This window comes from Phyllobates terribilis, unplaced genomic scaffold (genome assembly GCF_046119375.1).
Source record: "Phyllobates terribilis strain yellow unplaced genomic scaffold, ASM4611937v1 Scaffold_2__4_contigs__length_985480577, whole genome shotgun sequence".
In the NCBI taxonomy this organism is placed as follows: Eukaryota; Metazoa; Chordata; class Amphibia; order Anura; family Dendrobatidae; genus Phyllobates; species Phyllobates terribilis.
In genome coordinates this window covers 518,803,500-518,819,112 of record NW_027362762.1, presented here as the reverse complement: position 1 = coordinate 518,819,112, position 15,613 = coordinate 518,803,500, and the positions used below count along the sequence as shown (strand labels likewise).

General features: G+C 42.6%; 1 protein-coding gene across 4 annotated transcripts in view; it reads right to left on the bottom strand.

The window, feature by feature from the left end:
- SFPQ (splicing factor proline and glutamine rich) overlaps positions 1–15,613 on the bottom strand; it is a 29,491-nt gene that overhangs the window by 2,600 nt on the left and 11,278 nt on the right. For 2 of the 4 annotated variants that reach the window (XM_073666004.1, XM_073666005.1), the window contains exon 10: positions 14,356–15,168. The exons of 1 other annotated variant lie outside the window; for it this stretch is intronic. In XM_073666004.1, the coding sequence (XP_073522105.1) occupies positions 15,016–15,168 (153 nt within the window). In that variant the 3' untranslated portion in view covers positions 14,356–15,015. Of the gene's footprint in view, positions 1–14,355; positions 15,169–15,613 lie in introns of those variants that run through there. One more of the 4 variants, XM_073666006.1, reaches the window with a different exon arrangement.

Here is a 15,613-nt window from a genome sequence, read left to right as displayed (position 1 = left end):
GGGGCAATAACTGGAAAATCTACCAGATGACTTTGGATTTAAACAGGCAGCTGAACTAAATACTGAATTTGTGAGTGCAAAGGACTGATTGAAAGTGTTTACTCAGAAAGAAATGTGTATTTTTTTTTTTATAAAAGTCAGTTATATATTAGCAGTATAGACTGAGCTGGTGCTGCAATTTAAGCCTGTTATATTGTGTACAGTATTATATAGGGCCGCCCTGGGCAAAGTGCAGCCTGCGGGCCACATCTGGACCTCTGGCTGTTCCAGTCCAGCCAACGAGCTGAAAAGGGGCCCACGTTTCACACAATGCTGCTTCCATACCGCTCAGCGTCCCAAATTCACAGCTACCTGCAAGGATGCAGGTAGTGGTGAATATAATGAGGGAGCCACAGGCTCCTTCCATGATTCAGTGTATGCTTCAGAGACAGCAGATGCAATGAAGTCACTACATCACATCTGCTGTGCGGAGTGTCAGTGCACATAGCAAAGACAGTATCAGCGCGTCAGGTGAACAGGAATAAGGAGAGCGAATGCGTGGTGCCCCATGCTACTGTATATGGGCAGAAGGGGGGCCCCATGCCGCTGTATATGGGCAGGGAAGAGCTGTGTGGGGCCCCATGCCGCTGTATATAGGCAGGGAAGAGCTGTGTGGGGCCCCATGCCACTGTATATGGGCAGGGAAGAGCTGTGTGGGGCCCCATGCCACTGTATATGGGCAGGGAAGAGCTGTGTGGGGCCCCATGCCACTGTATATGGGCAGGGAAGAGCTGTGTGGGGCCCCATGCCACTGTACATAGGCAGGGAAGAGCTGTGTGGGGCCCCATGCCACTGTATATAGGCAGGGAAGAGCTGTGTGGGGCCCCATGCCGCTGTATATAGGCAGGGAAGAGCTGTGTGGGGCCCCATGCCACTGTATATAGGCAGGGAAGAGCTGTGTGGGGCCCCATGCCGCTGTATATAGGCAGGGAAGAGCTGTGTGGGGCCCCATGCCGCTGTATATAGGCAGGGAAGAGCTGTGTGGGGCCCCATGCCGCTGTATATAGGCAGGGAAGAGCTGTGTGGGGCCCCATGCTACTGTATATGGGCAGGGAAGAGCTGTGTGGGGCCCCATGCTACTGTATATGGGCAGGGAAGAGCTGTGTGGGGCCCCATGCTACTGTATATCGGCAGGGAAGAGCTGTGTGGGGTCCCATGCCGCTGTACATAGGCAGGGAAGAGCTGTGTGGGGCCCCATGCTACTGTATATGGGCAGGGAAGAGCTGTGTGGGGCCCCATGCTACTGTATATGGGCAGGGAAGAGCTGTGTGGGGCCCCATGCCGCTGTATATAGGCAGGGAAGAGCTGTGTGGGGCCCCATGCCGCTGTATATAGGCAGGGAAGAGCTGTGTGGGGCCCCATGCCGCTGTATATGGGGGTTGGGTCTGTGTGGTGCCCCATGCTGCAGTATATGGGCAGGGGTCTGTGCTGCTGTATATGGGCAGGGGGGCTGTGCGGGGCCCCATGCTGCTGTATATGGGCAGGGGAGGGCTATGCACATACTTAAGTCTGCTCAATATTAATTATAACTATCATTTATTAATTATAACTATCATTTATTGTTAATATTGTAATATTAAGCAGAATTAATTTCAGCCTATTGTTTCAAACTTATTGCCCACCCCTGATGTTAGGCAACAAATGCATCTTGTATTTGAATGGTAGATTATGGGCTACAGAAGCTAATAAGTGAAAAACAACTATTCCCATTAGTGCACAAGACTTCCTGCCTTAGTTTACTTTGACACACAAACACCCAAAAACCCCATTACATTCCCAGTTTTTTGCAGTTTAAAGGTACAGTTTACTTAGCAAATATTTACTGAATTTTAATTCCAGTCAGCATCTCTGCACCTTTAAGCAGCATCTGGATTCTGACATAACACTTCTGATTTGTTTTCAAATGTGACATTACTAATGCTTAAAAACACAGTGCAGCACTTCATCAAGATATTGATCCCACTGCCGAATTTATCACTGCATATAAAGTGAAGCTTCACACCCATACAATTATGTACCAGGAAATACAGGAGCAGCCTTACAGACACTGCTGAAGTCTAAGCATAATCTCAAATAAGACTTCTATATGCACCAATTAAAAAAAATACTCAATACAAGATCATAGCATTTAACAAGACTACAGTCTGATGACGAACTAAAAAAGTTGTATACACCGGTAGTTCATCACAAAATAAGGTCAACATATCCAAGTGCATCAAGTCTGTCACAGGTTGAGAACACTGGCCATTGCCAATCACAAAAAAGACCTTTAATAAATCGAGGTTTACTACACGCAAGGTTTAACCTTTGAAAATTCTGTCCAAATTCAGTCCAAGCCTTAATCTGCAAGACTGGCTAGAGCCATTGATTTTTATAAACACGGTATTGTTCATATGGAACACGTCTGATCTGCAGATATGCATATCTTGTCAGTTCCATCAGGAAAACCATTGTATGCTTTAAATGGTGTCCAGCCCTAAAGCGGCCCATCAGCAGGATTTTGCCAAGTGAACTACAGGCAGTGTCAGGTTGGGGTTGCTGCACTGATTAAAATGATACATGGAGGTGAAGAAATCAATCTTGTGTAATCAGTGTTTGCAGTTTTGAGTTAATGAAATGCCCGTGCTCTGGGGCGTGGCTGTAGGCGGGGTCTTATCCTGGTGCTCTAGGCCAGATCAGCAAGAAAAGACCTGCCCACAGGCCGCCCCGAAGCACAACCATGTTCCCCATCATAAGATGGGGAAGGTCTTGCTGATCTGGCATATAGCACCAAGGAAAGACCCAGCCTACAGTCCTGCCCTGGAGCACAGGCATATCTAACTCAAAACTGCAAACACTGATTACACAAGATTTCTTCACCTCAGGTATCACATCAATCAGTGCAGAAACCTCAACATGACACCACCTGTAGTTTACTTAACAAAATCCTGTTGACAGGTTCACTTTAAATAAGAACATTTCTGATCTCTGGAATAACATTGGATTGCAGATGTCAAGGTATTTTAGTCAACTTTCAATGACCTGCATGCCCATGTAGACTTAAATTGAATCTGTCTGTAGAAACAACCCCCCTAAGCCATTGCATTTGGATTTGTTGTAGATTTTAATTTTACAGACCAATTTTAAAGTATCTCTGGAGAATATTGTAAACCCCCCCCCTCACCCTCCCCAAAAAAAGAATCAATGCAAAATTTTTGTAAACAATGGTTTAAAAAACAACATTTAAAGCAGTGTTATGAAGTCAGTCTGTATCAAATGGATAGACTTCTAAAATATAAATTGGGTACAGTAGTTCAATGCAGTTATTTGCTGAAAATTTTTCAGAAGAATTTGGGAATGTTACAAAATGTCCTATAAATGTCTGCTCTGTTCCTGATCCAAGGATCTCAACTTTTAGTTGGGATGAATCTGTGCTGCACTTTATGTAGTGAGGCAGTGCTGTGGAGTCAGAAAAATTGAGGAGTTTGAGGTTTGGCTTACAGACTCCACAGCCCTGCTTTAAAGAGTGTCCAGCACCTCATGCATCAGGAGACAGAAGCCTGCACAGCCAGCATGGATCATGGGAGAAAACAGTTTAAAAAAAACTCTTGCCAGAAGTGAAGTGCCAAGAAGCAGTTTAAAGTTTTAGCTGCAATTTGCCTTTAGAGTACAGCATTTGTTGGAAAGCTTGATACATTAATATCAAAATCCATCATTGACATACTGAAGTCAGTCCACAGCCCCTCTGAATAGACAGCCATTAACAAGGAATTTAAGGGAGTCATTAAAATCCACCTTTTGAATAGCCTGCCTAGTGTTACCTGCTTTGAAACGCTCAAAATCAATGTTTTAGAAGAACTTTGGACAAGGATTCTCCTTGACTAGGATTATTGACATTTTGAACTCTAACATACAAAATTAAGCTTGTACACAACCGTCATTGTCTTTGGCAAGGCCACCAATTCTCATCTGTCACTTGTCTCAGAAACAAGCTTATTTATCCGAACGTTAACGTAGCAATCAGCTGACTGCTATAAATCAGGGAGTTGGGATTAGATCCACAACCGATTTGAGTCTGCAGCACATTATTCATGAATAGCACAAGTCCAGAAGCTGTGTGCTCATAAAAGGTGTCATGGTTGAAGCCATAAAGTGTACTTATGATTGTAGATGCAAGCCTGGCAGGCCACACTTTTTACACAGAAAAACATGCATTGCTAGTGTGACATTAACCCTTTCACAACCTTACAATTTTCAGTTAGTTTCTTCCTCCTTGTTCCAAGAGTCATAACATTTTTCTGTCAATATGGCCATGTGAGGCTTGGATTATGAGGGACGAGTTGTAATTTTGAACGACAATTGATTTTACCATATAGTGTACTGGAAAATGGGGAAATAAATTCCAAGTGTGGTGAAACTGCAACAAAAACGTGCAATTCCACGATTAGTTTTTTCTATGTACCATGTTTACTAAACGCTAAAACTGACTTGCTGTTTTGAGTTCGCAGTTACCAAACATGGATAGTTTTTTTATTTAAGTGGTGAGAAAAAAAAAAAGTTTATAAGAGAAAAAAAGCTGCCATTTTCAGAGACCCAGGAGCTGAGATCATTGGACATGAATGAGCTCACCTCATGCACGTCACTGACAGCGTGGGAAAATTCTCCTGCACTCAGCGCTTCAGCGTGAGAATTTTCCCACGCTGTCAGTGACGTGCATGAGGTGAGCTCATTCATGTCCAATGAACTCGGCTGACCTCATGTACGTCACTGACAGCGTGGGAGAATTTTCACGCTGAAGTGCTGAGTGCAGGAGAATTCTCCCACGCTGTCAGTGACGTGCATGAGGTGCGCAGAGTTCATTGGACATGAGCTTGTCTCATCTTTATGCCGTCACAGCGAGACACTGAGGAGCGCAAGCATGCCTGCGCTTCTCAGTGTCTGCGGGATGACAGGCTGGATGGCAGCGTTCTGCTGCAGTCCAGCCTGTCATCTCGATGTAGCAGAGCTGAAGCTGTCGTGGGAACCATGGAAAGGTAAGGATGAGGTTGCTTAATTATTTTACTTTTAATGCAGAAGACATTGGCTTCAGCTGGAATGGGCGTGACGGTAAGTATGGTTTAATTTAGAACAATAAATTGTGTTTATTTCAATTAAAGGACTTTATTCTGGGTGTTGTGTTTTTTTAAATACTTTACTAGAAATTCATGGTGGTCATGTCTAATATTGGCGTGACCCCATGAATTTCGGGCTTAGGGCCAGCTGATAATGCCAAGCTGGCCTTAACCCCTTTATTACCCAGTGAGCCACCGCACCAGGGCCCTGGATGAGTTGGGTACAGCGCCAGAAGATGGCGCTTCTATGAACGCGCCATTTTCTGGGGCGGCTGCGGACTGCAATTTGCAGCGGGTGGGGCCCAGAAAGCTTGGGCCTCCCTGCGCTGCGGATTCCAGCTCCCAGCTGCCTAGTTGTACCTGGCTGGGCACAAAAATAGGGCGAAGCCCAACGCATTTTTTTTTTAAATTATTTCATGAAATTCATGGAATAATTAAGAAAAACAGGGCTTCCCTATATTGTTGTGTCCAACCAGGTACAAATAGGCAGCTGGTGGTTGGGGGCAGTCCGTCCCTGCCTGCTGTACCTGGCTGGACACAAATATAGTGCGAAGCCCCACATCAATTTTTTTTTAATTATTTCAGGAAATTCATGAAATAATGAAAAAAAAATTGATGTGGGGCTTCGCCCTATATTTGTGTCCAGTCAGGTACAGCAGGCAGGAACGGGCTGCTCCCAACCACCAGCTGCCTATTTGTACCTGGTTGGACACAACAATATAGGGAAGCCCTGTTTTTCTTAATTATTCCATGAAATTCATGAATTTAAAAAAAAAATACGTGGAGCTTTGCCCTATTTTTGTGTCCAGCCAGGTACAACTAGGCAGCTGGGGGCTGGAATCTGCAGCGCAGGGAGGCCCAAGCTTTCTGGGCCCCACCCGCTGCAAATTGCAGTCCGCAGCCGCCCCGGAAAATGGCGCGTTCATAGAAGCGCCATCTTCTGGCGCTGTACCCAACTCATCCAGGGCCCTGGTGCGGTGGCTCACTGGGTAATAAAGGGGTTAAGGCCAGCTTGGCATTATCAGCTGGCCCTAAGCCCGAAATTCATGGGGTCACGCCAATATTAGACATGACCACCATGAATTTCTAGTAAAGTATTTAAAAAAAACACAAACACCCAGAAAAAAGTCCTTTAATTGAAATAAACACACAATTCTTTATTGTTCTAAATTAAACCATACTTACCGCCACGCCCATTCCAGCTGAAGCCAATGATCTCCTGCAATAAAAGTAAAATAATAAAGCAACATCATCCTTACCTTTCCATGGCTCCCACGACAGCTTCAGCTCTGCTACATCGAGATGACAGGCTGGACCACAGCAGAACGCTGCCATCCAGCCTGTCATCCCGCAGACACTGAGAAGCGCAGGCTTGCTTGCGCTACTCAGTGTCTGGCTGTGACGGCATCCAGATGAGCCGAGGTCATGTCCAATGAACTCGGCTCACCTCATGCACGTCACTGACAGCGTGGGAAAATTCTCACGCTGAAGCGCTGAGTGCAGGAGAATTTTCCCACGATGTCAGTGACGTACATGAGGTGAGCCGAGTTCATTGTCGGCTCATCTGGATGCCGTCACAGTCAGACACTGAGGAGCGCAAGCATGCCTGCGCTTCTCAGTGTCTGCGGGATGACAGGCTGGATGGCAGCGTTCTGCTGCGGTCCAGCCTGTCATCTCGATGTAGCAGAGCTGAAGTTGTCCTGGGAACCATGGAAAGTTAAGGATGATGTTGCTTTATTATTTTTCTTTTATTGCAGGAGATCGTTGGCTTCAGCTGGAATGGGCGTGATGGTAAGTATGGTTTAATTTAGAACAATAAAGAATTGTGTCTTTATTTCAATTAAAGGACTTTATTCTGGGTGTTTGTGTTTTCTTTTAACTTTGACTATGGGGTTAGTAATGGGGGTGTCTTATAGACGCCTCTCCATTACTAACCTGGGCTTGATGTCAGCTGGCATTATAAGCTGACATCAACCCCAACCCTATTACCGCCTGCCACCGCACCAGGGCAGCGTGGAAGAGCGAGGCTAAGTGCCAGAATTGGCGCATCCTATGGATGCGCCATTTCTGGGGCGGCTGACGGCTGGTGTTTCTAGCCTGGGAGGGGGCCAATATTCATGGCTCCCTTCCTGGGCTATTAATATCAGCCCCCAGCTGTCTGCCTAGCCTTTGCTAGCTATTAAATTAGGGGGGACCCCACGTCATTTTTTTTGGGGGGGGGTCCTCCATTTTAATAGCTAGTAAAGGCTATGTATTCAGCTGGGGGCTGATATTAGTAGCCTGGGAAGCTCCGTGGGTATTACCCCCTTCCCAGGCTTCAAACATCTGCCCCAGCTGTCTGCTTAACCTCCGCTAGAGACTAAAATTACGGGGAACCCCACGCCAATTTTTTTTAATAATAAATCCTTTATTTTAATACTAAATGACAAGTACAGTAACCAACACTGTCACTGTACTTATTATATATGTGACTGACATGTTTCTATCTATCTAATCTATGTGTGAAGCTCTATTCTGTCTGTTATAAATTGTCGGGTACAGATGCTGAATTGCCGGCCGGCTTTTTTAAAGAGACGGTGCACGAAAACACTATTATATTTTTTAATAAATCCTTTACACTAAATGACAAGTACAGTAAGCAACACTGTCACTGTACTTCATATATATGTGACTGACATGTTTCTATCTATCTAATCTATGTGTGATGCTCTATTCCTTCATGTCTAAATTGTCGGGAACCGGTGTATGTCGCTGCTGAATTGCCGGCCGGCTTTTTTAAAGAAAGCGTCTTCTGAGCAGTTTGTCAGCTTTTTGACACCTTTGAAGGTGTTTTCTATGTGTTCCTATGTGTTTTTGTTTGCCTGCCATTGGTTTTAACGGTGTTCGACGAACAGTTCCTCGAACATCCCGGTGTTCAACGAACCGAACCCGAACACTACGGGGGTGGCTCAACACTACCCAGGAGTCTCCATTTTTTGGGATCAGAGTCTGGGTGAGTGCTTTTTTGTGCGCCGAGTTGACGTTTTTAGGGATCCCATTTTGGGGTAGATGCAATGTTTTCATCATTTGTTATTGCATCTTATTGCAATGTTGCAGTGACCAAGAAAATAAATTCTGGTGTTTTGATCTCTCGTTAGTCTGTTTACCGATCAGATTAAATTTTCTTTATAATTTGATAAATTGGACACTTCTGAATGCAGCAAAACCACACTTTTTTAATGTTTTATTTTGAATGGGGCAAAAGGGGGTGATTTGATATTTTTTTTCCACTTTCTTGCTTCAATAGTCTTATTAAAAGACTTGAAGTTGCCATCATTTGTGGAATGCTGCAGAATATGTTGGCGCTATATTCATAAAAAATATTTTCATTGTTTTCATACAATTGCCTGTGCTACACACAAGGGTTTCAGCCCTGCTAATGTTTAGCAGAAATCATCTATTGCTGACATTCATAGGATATCTGCAATGACAAGCACAGGTCTTCTGCAGACCCATGCCAACCCATTGGCACCCTGCAATCATGTGACAGGGGTGCAGCTAGGCAGGTGTTATTACTCACACCCAGTTTGTGCATGTTAAATGCCCCAGTCAAATTGACAGCAGCATTTAAAATGTTCCATGGGTGGATCACGATTTCATGCAGGGCTGTTAGAGGCACATGACAGCTGATCAAATCAGCTGTCATATGCCAGGAAAGATGCAGACTTAGTGCCTGAGCCCCCATCAAATACAGCGACATGAACTGTGATTTAATCAAAATGTCAGGTTGTGAAGGGGTTCATTTAATATGGTCTATTTATCCAATGAACATCCTGAGGTGAGGACCCTGCTAAACAGTCAAAAGCATGTTTTTACTATGAAAAAAAAACACATGTAGTTTTTCACTGCAATGTACCATGGTATGATTGAAGCCACAATCATAATGCAAAGCCTTCGCATGGACCCCATCCTAAAATCCTATGCTTGTATAGCATCCCATCAGGACAACCACTGCCTGTGCTTAAGTGGTCAAGCAGATAACAGGAAAAAAAAGCCACACACAACACCCCTAACATTTAAGTTTTCTAAAGCATTGCAATTTCCAATTAAATGTATTCATAATTTGCTCCAGGAAATTAGAATACAGTACTACACAATTTAAGACATATCGAAATGAACCAATCGATTTCAGTACATCTGTTGAGAACGGAGGGGGCTGTATATCATACTTTTCAGTTAAAAAAACACACAACTCTGCACTGCGACGCAAGTCTGAGTCACGAGAACATTGTTCTTATTTTTTTTTACTACGCCTTGCCCATTTTAGTCTATGAATATGTTGCGGTAAAGGCATACATGTTCAGCTTAAGGCAGATAAATGAACCTAGACTTACAATGACTCCCAGTTCTCAGCACTGCTGTGTTTAGCAACACAGGCTTCTACTGTGGCTTAATAAATGGCAACATTGATCTATCAATTTGAATGAACCTTTAGAAGTAAAATATATTCTATAATACATCTAGGCAGAATTTAGTTTTGCTTGGAATGACCCCTTACATTCTGTTGGCTAGCAGCTTTTAGGTGATTCAGCTCAAAAATATAGCAAGCAAAAATGGGGTCGTCATTTAAGGACCAAACTGAGGGGTTTATTCATGCCAAGAATAAACACACATGGACCCAAAAAGGATTGAGTAACATATGGATAGTAAAACATGTCTTTAAATTAAAAGTAACCATATTCCAGACAAGTAGTCAGTGTCAAGTTTCAGCACATTAGAAAGCCTAAAGTAACTTCAGCTAAAGCTAGGTGACAAAATACATCCCCGGAACATGGGTCAACTGACCAATAAAAATCACATCCTTTTAAAGGCAAGGTATCAGCTCATCACCGAAGAAGACGGCTTTACAAATTTACACCAAACTGCAAGCAAGTATGTGGTCTTCCAAAGTAGACCTTTCCAAAAGCAGGGTGAAGATTTCAAGTACTAAACAGAAACCTAGTCTACTGTTACAGGAACACAATGCCCACCCCAACAGTGACTCCTGCTAGGTACAGTACAATAGCCATGAAATCCTGTGGGCAGGTAAATGCCCACTGAAATTTAGCATAACATGGTTGTGCCTTGAGATTCATTCATGTAAAAAAAACATTAAGTGCTGCACTGTATTTCATTAAACAGAAGAGTTATGTCAGAATAGCATTTCTACACAGTATTTTACCAAGGTAGAGGATTTCTTATGTACCTACCTGATCACGGCCAGCATTGAGCATCTTGAAGAGGCACTACTACATCCGGGATCCTACAGTCCTTTGGTAGCACTATGTTCCTCAAAGTTATGCACTGCAGAACTGCTTGCTACAGACGGCCACAAAGATTGAAGTGGCTAAATCGCCAGTAAAAACATGTAAATGCATTCCCATGCCTCTGGCTGCCATGATCACAACAGATGTACACATCTTTGCCAGGAATAAGTGAAGACTTTAACAGGAACGGTTAGTCCACAGGAATATTTTACGCCGCTTCTGAAACTTGCATTTGTAGCAAGTACAGTACATACAACTCCAATAGGACATTCATTTTGCCAGCTAGCAGGTTTGCCAATGGCATCTGCTTCAAATGCTGTCACCATACCTTAGAAATGACAATTAAAAAGCTTTGATTGCATCCATCTTTGATGAGCACTAAAAGTTCTTAAAGGGAACATGTCATCTGAGTCAGATGGTTCGAACCACTGAAAGCACAAATCAGCAGCAGGATTATAGCATAGTAGGTTTAAGCTTTTGTTGCAGCATTTCAGAAATAACGGAGAAGCTGGCCCATATACCTGTCTCCGTTGTCAAGCCTTAGGGCAGTCTGCAATAGCTTCTCCCTGGCCAGCTTGACTGACTGGGAAAGGTCAGTAAGGGGGATTTGGGTTGGAAGCAAAAGTTACGCCTTTTTAGTACCATGACTGAGTACCATTTTTCAGCAAGGCACATGCCAGTGATAAGATGTGCCCAATTCAAGAAGTGGCTGGCATCTGTAATGGAGATTGAGTGAGTGTGTGTTGCTCTACCACACCCCTTCATTATAGGGGTCTGTCCAGACTTGGGCTACAAGTCTGCCATCACTATGACTGCAGACTTGAGAATCCTCACATGTGGACTGGGGATTCTCTTGTGCTGGGAAAGCTTTAGTGTAAGTAAGCCAGTTACATATTTCTGGCCACATTCCAACTAGACTGTCCAGCCTCACTCAATACACTTGCATTGAGCGAGACTGCGCACATTTAGTCAACACATAACCACATGTAAGTCAGTCATATTTGGAGTCATGCATCTGCAGTTCCTGGAACCAGAGAACCCTCAAAGTACATGCAGAGTCACTGCAGACTTGTAGCCCAAGGCAGACAATGCAAGTCAATGAATCAGGCCCCAAGTCTAAGCAGAATAGTCTTAAGTTGTTAAGCCTAAGAAATGCTACAGCGTTTCAGAGCAGAAACATACACTGCTATGATAATGCAGCCAGATTAAGGCAGCATGACACAGATTCCCTCTAAGTAATACTTGGCCATTTAAAGGTCAACTGTACTTTCAAGTAACTTCAGAATATGCTGTCCTTTGTGTACATATATATGACCATTTATAACTTATATCCTGCATATTCACCCGTTTTCCCCTTTGCAAATTAAGAGGAAGTGTTTGCAGTCAACTGAGCTGATGGAAGATTAGCTGCTATGGCTTATGCCATACATCTCACAGGGAGAGGGAATCCTGCTCTTCATTCCTAACGTTAGTACACAGAAGCAGCATGTAGGATATTATATGGCTGTACTGGGAATGTACAAGCCATGATGCAAGTTAGAAGACTGTTTTCTCAAAGATTATTCAGAACTTTCAGCCACTTTGCACTTTAATTCTCCATAGATGGAAACTGGCTTAGGCACCAGGGAACCTGGAGTCAGAAGTTGGATGTTTCTCTAGAGCAGATCACATGGTATTACACTTAGTCCTGTATTTTATCAGAGAAATCCACTTCATTCCCTGAAGTAGGTCGTTTTAGACTTGCTCTGGTAGGATAGCACCACTGCACTAGAAGCCTGCCACAAACTTATTTAACTTCTAGTGAAGTCACCACAATGCAGGCTCAGTTCTGTGTAAGATCAGATACCCAAGAGTAGGGCATATGGAAAGGAACAGTCTTCATGAAATTTTCTATAACATGCCATCTACCTCTTGATACATTCCTACTGGAATCTGGTGGATTCTAATTGTGGCACACAACTAAAGTGAGGACATATTTACTATGGGGTACTGCATTATAAATAGTGAAGTTAGAACCTAAAGTACACCGAATGCCACCATTTAGCTTTTTTCAGATCCCTTTAGTTTCATAAAGTTGGAGAATCTGACACAAAAACAGTGAGTTGCCAACTTACGACTTTACAGAATGACAACTAAACCTCAACTGTTTTGAAATTAAAACGTAGCACCTGTTTTTGTACATTTTCTTGTTAGGCACGCAAAAAGATCTTTACCTCAAATACAAGATATTTGAGCATGGTCCTGCCTTAAAGTCGCCCATATTTCTCCCCCCAAGCATGGCTTTGCCTTTGAAGTTTATATTTGCAGCTCTAAACTGCATATTCTACAAATCAAACTAGTTAACAGTTTTTAAACAGACGACCCGAGACTGGTAACTTCATTCCACGCTGCAATTAATAAGGCTATGAGAAACGGCCTACTTCTGAGATTGTTGAAGCTTTACATTTTTTCCCAAGACACTGTAATTTAAAGAGACAGAATTAACTTTAAAGAAAACCAGTCATTGTGGTCTTGTCCTATGTTCTACAAATCAAAGACAAGATGAACCTAACTTTGATCATCTGCATTAAAGGAAAACAGTCAGCAGGATTTCAACACTCTCCTGACCCACCTGAAGAAAAAAAAAAAACTATGCACATTTAAACTTTTAAAGCCAATCTTTCAATACCTTTGCATGGCCAGTCCATTCCTGAAATCAGCATTTGAAGCCATATGCAAATCAGGCTTCAGATCTGCAATGGTCGGTATCTCTCTAGCTCCATCTCCTCCTGGTTGACTTTCAGCCACTAAGGTGTATGACTTCAGGCAAAGGAGCCTTAAATCAAGCAGGAGGCAGTACTGAGTGGAAAATAGAGCTGGAGTAACAGGATTCAAAGCTACAAAGAGAAATTTTAATTAAGTTACAAATGAGATTGAAAAACAGGAACAGACTAGTCATGTAAAAGGTACTGCCAACGTGTACTTTAATACATGTGCATAAAGCTTGCATTGTAAAATCTTGTTGACAGATTCTCTTTAAAAGGTCACTGTAAAGTTTTACAGCCAGAAGAAGCATGTCATGATTTATAAGTGATAGAAATATAAAATGTATCTAAAATCCACATGGCAACTTTCTACAGTGATCTTAAGCACATCAAGTTACAAGCTTAAAAAGGAGTTTTCCAGCTTTGGAAACCCATGTTTCCCCAGTGTGCTGTGGGGGGGGTTTCTTTAACAAGACTTCTTAACCCACCCTCTCTGGGTCTAGTGCAGAGTCTCTGCCCCTGCTCCCAGCATTATTGTCTGCAGCACTGCTCACTGGCTCATGCTGTCAACTCCAGCAAAGCCACTTAGCTCCGTTATTGGCTGCAATGCCAAAGTGACATCAGTGATGCAGGCAAGACAATGGGAGCAGGGGCAGACAGCACTTGACCCAGGAAAAATTAGTAAGGGAAAATTTTAGAATTGCTTGAATAAAGTGATTCATAACAGTTTACACTCAATTTACTAAATATTTCAATTGAACCCATTAATAAGGGCTTTCAAATACTTAATTTTTTTGTGAAAAGAAAAAGCTTATATGATTTACCATAAAGATACAGACCATGTGTAGGATATCTGGAAAACAGTTTCTGCTAGAGAATTAACAAGTCAAAGGAAAAAATGCTTTATACAAACTGGCCTTCAATGTAGAAGGGAAAAAAAAAAAAAAATTGCAAAAATTGCCAATAGCACATCTTCCCAGCCAAGAAGGCTGCTTTATATGGATGGAATTCTCAAGGCATGCCAAAATCTTGCAAGGCATGGGATGCTGACCCAGCAACAGTCAAGTGTTCCTTCAGTGGAGACCCCTATATGCAAGTCTAAAGTTCTGAATTCTAATTCCATCACTTTAGACAGTTCCCTGCCTTGGGACTGGTTAGTCCCATTTTAGTAATTATACTATGTTACCCAACACAAAAAGCATTCCACATTTTTATTTACAAGTTTGTTTTTTTAATACAACGAATTACAAGGACAAATTCCATGGAGCTTCTACTCAAGTCACAATACTCAAATACATAAAAAGGAGGGATTTTCTAGATTTTACCCAATTTGTTGGGCAGATAAACCACACTAAGTGAACCATCATCTTGACAATACCAAGCTAGAGGCATTTGTGCTGCACACAATGGTTAATGCAGGTGTGTGGCTGCCTAGTTGGCCTTACAGCCTGTTCCTGGATGGGGTGGAGGGCTTTAGAGACAAGCCAAGTCATGCAGTGGTCTTACCAGGCCACAATCAAGGAGGTCTTTGTAGCTGATGACATGTTATTTCAGTGAACAGATGAAAAGGTTATAAATGGCAAATGTCTAAGCATTGTTCAGCATCCAGTATATCTCAAGCAGTTTTAAAAAATATAAAATAAAGAAGGGAGAGTAGGGGGTTAGGGAATTCACAAACTGTCATAAAACAAATGAGACCATGTCACAAATCAAATCTGAATATATTGACTGGCTTTACAAATACTGGGTCAAGCAAAGGCATCCATAAAATGTTACCTTCTCGCTAAAATGCAAGTTTTTTTTTTTAAAAAAAAAATATATAAAACAAAAAATTACATTAGATTTAAGGGAATCTGTTTAGAACCTAGGTTTTTTGTTTGGTCCTTCATAATCCTCTCTCCCCCTGCTGCCATAACCTCCAGCAGTTGCTGCAGGAGTTACAGCTCCAATTCCTCTGGAAGCCTGTGCATTGGGAGTCCCTGCATTGCCTTGGCCAAATCGATCGTTACGCTATTGAAAAAACAAGTAGAGTTCGTTACAGAAGAAGTCCATGTGTATAATATGTTTTGGTTTTTTGTTTTGTTTTTTTTTAAGAAGAGTCCCGTAGTCAAGGTTCGTCGATACAATCACCAGTGAGCCGATCCACAGGTACGAGGAACATAGAAAGGAAAAAAGGGTAATTTGCAAATTAGTTAAGTATCACACATACCATGAGATACGCTCCCACAATTGATAAACGTCAGCCGTTTCAAATAGACTTGTAGCTGTGCTTGAAAAAGCACATATAAGCAACTGGAAAGTTATGATGCTACAGTCAAGCTACAGAGGCACGCACGTACCTTGTCAACGGAACAAAAGTGAGACCCCATCATTGTATGACCTTATATGCTTACTGGTAAAAACAGCACTAAAGCAAATACATGGCCCTAACAGAATCACACCATTAATCTTGATT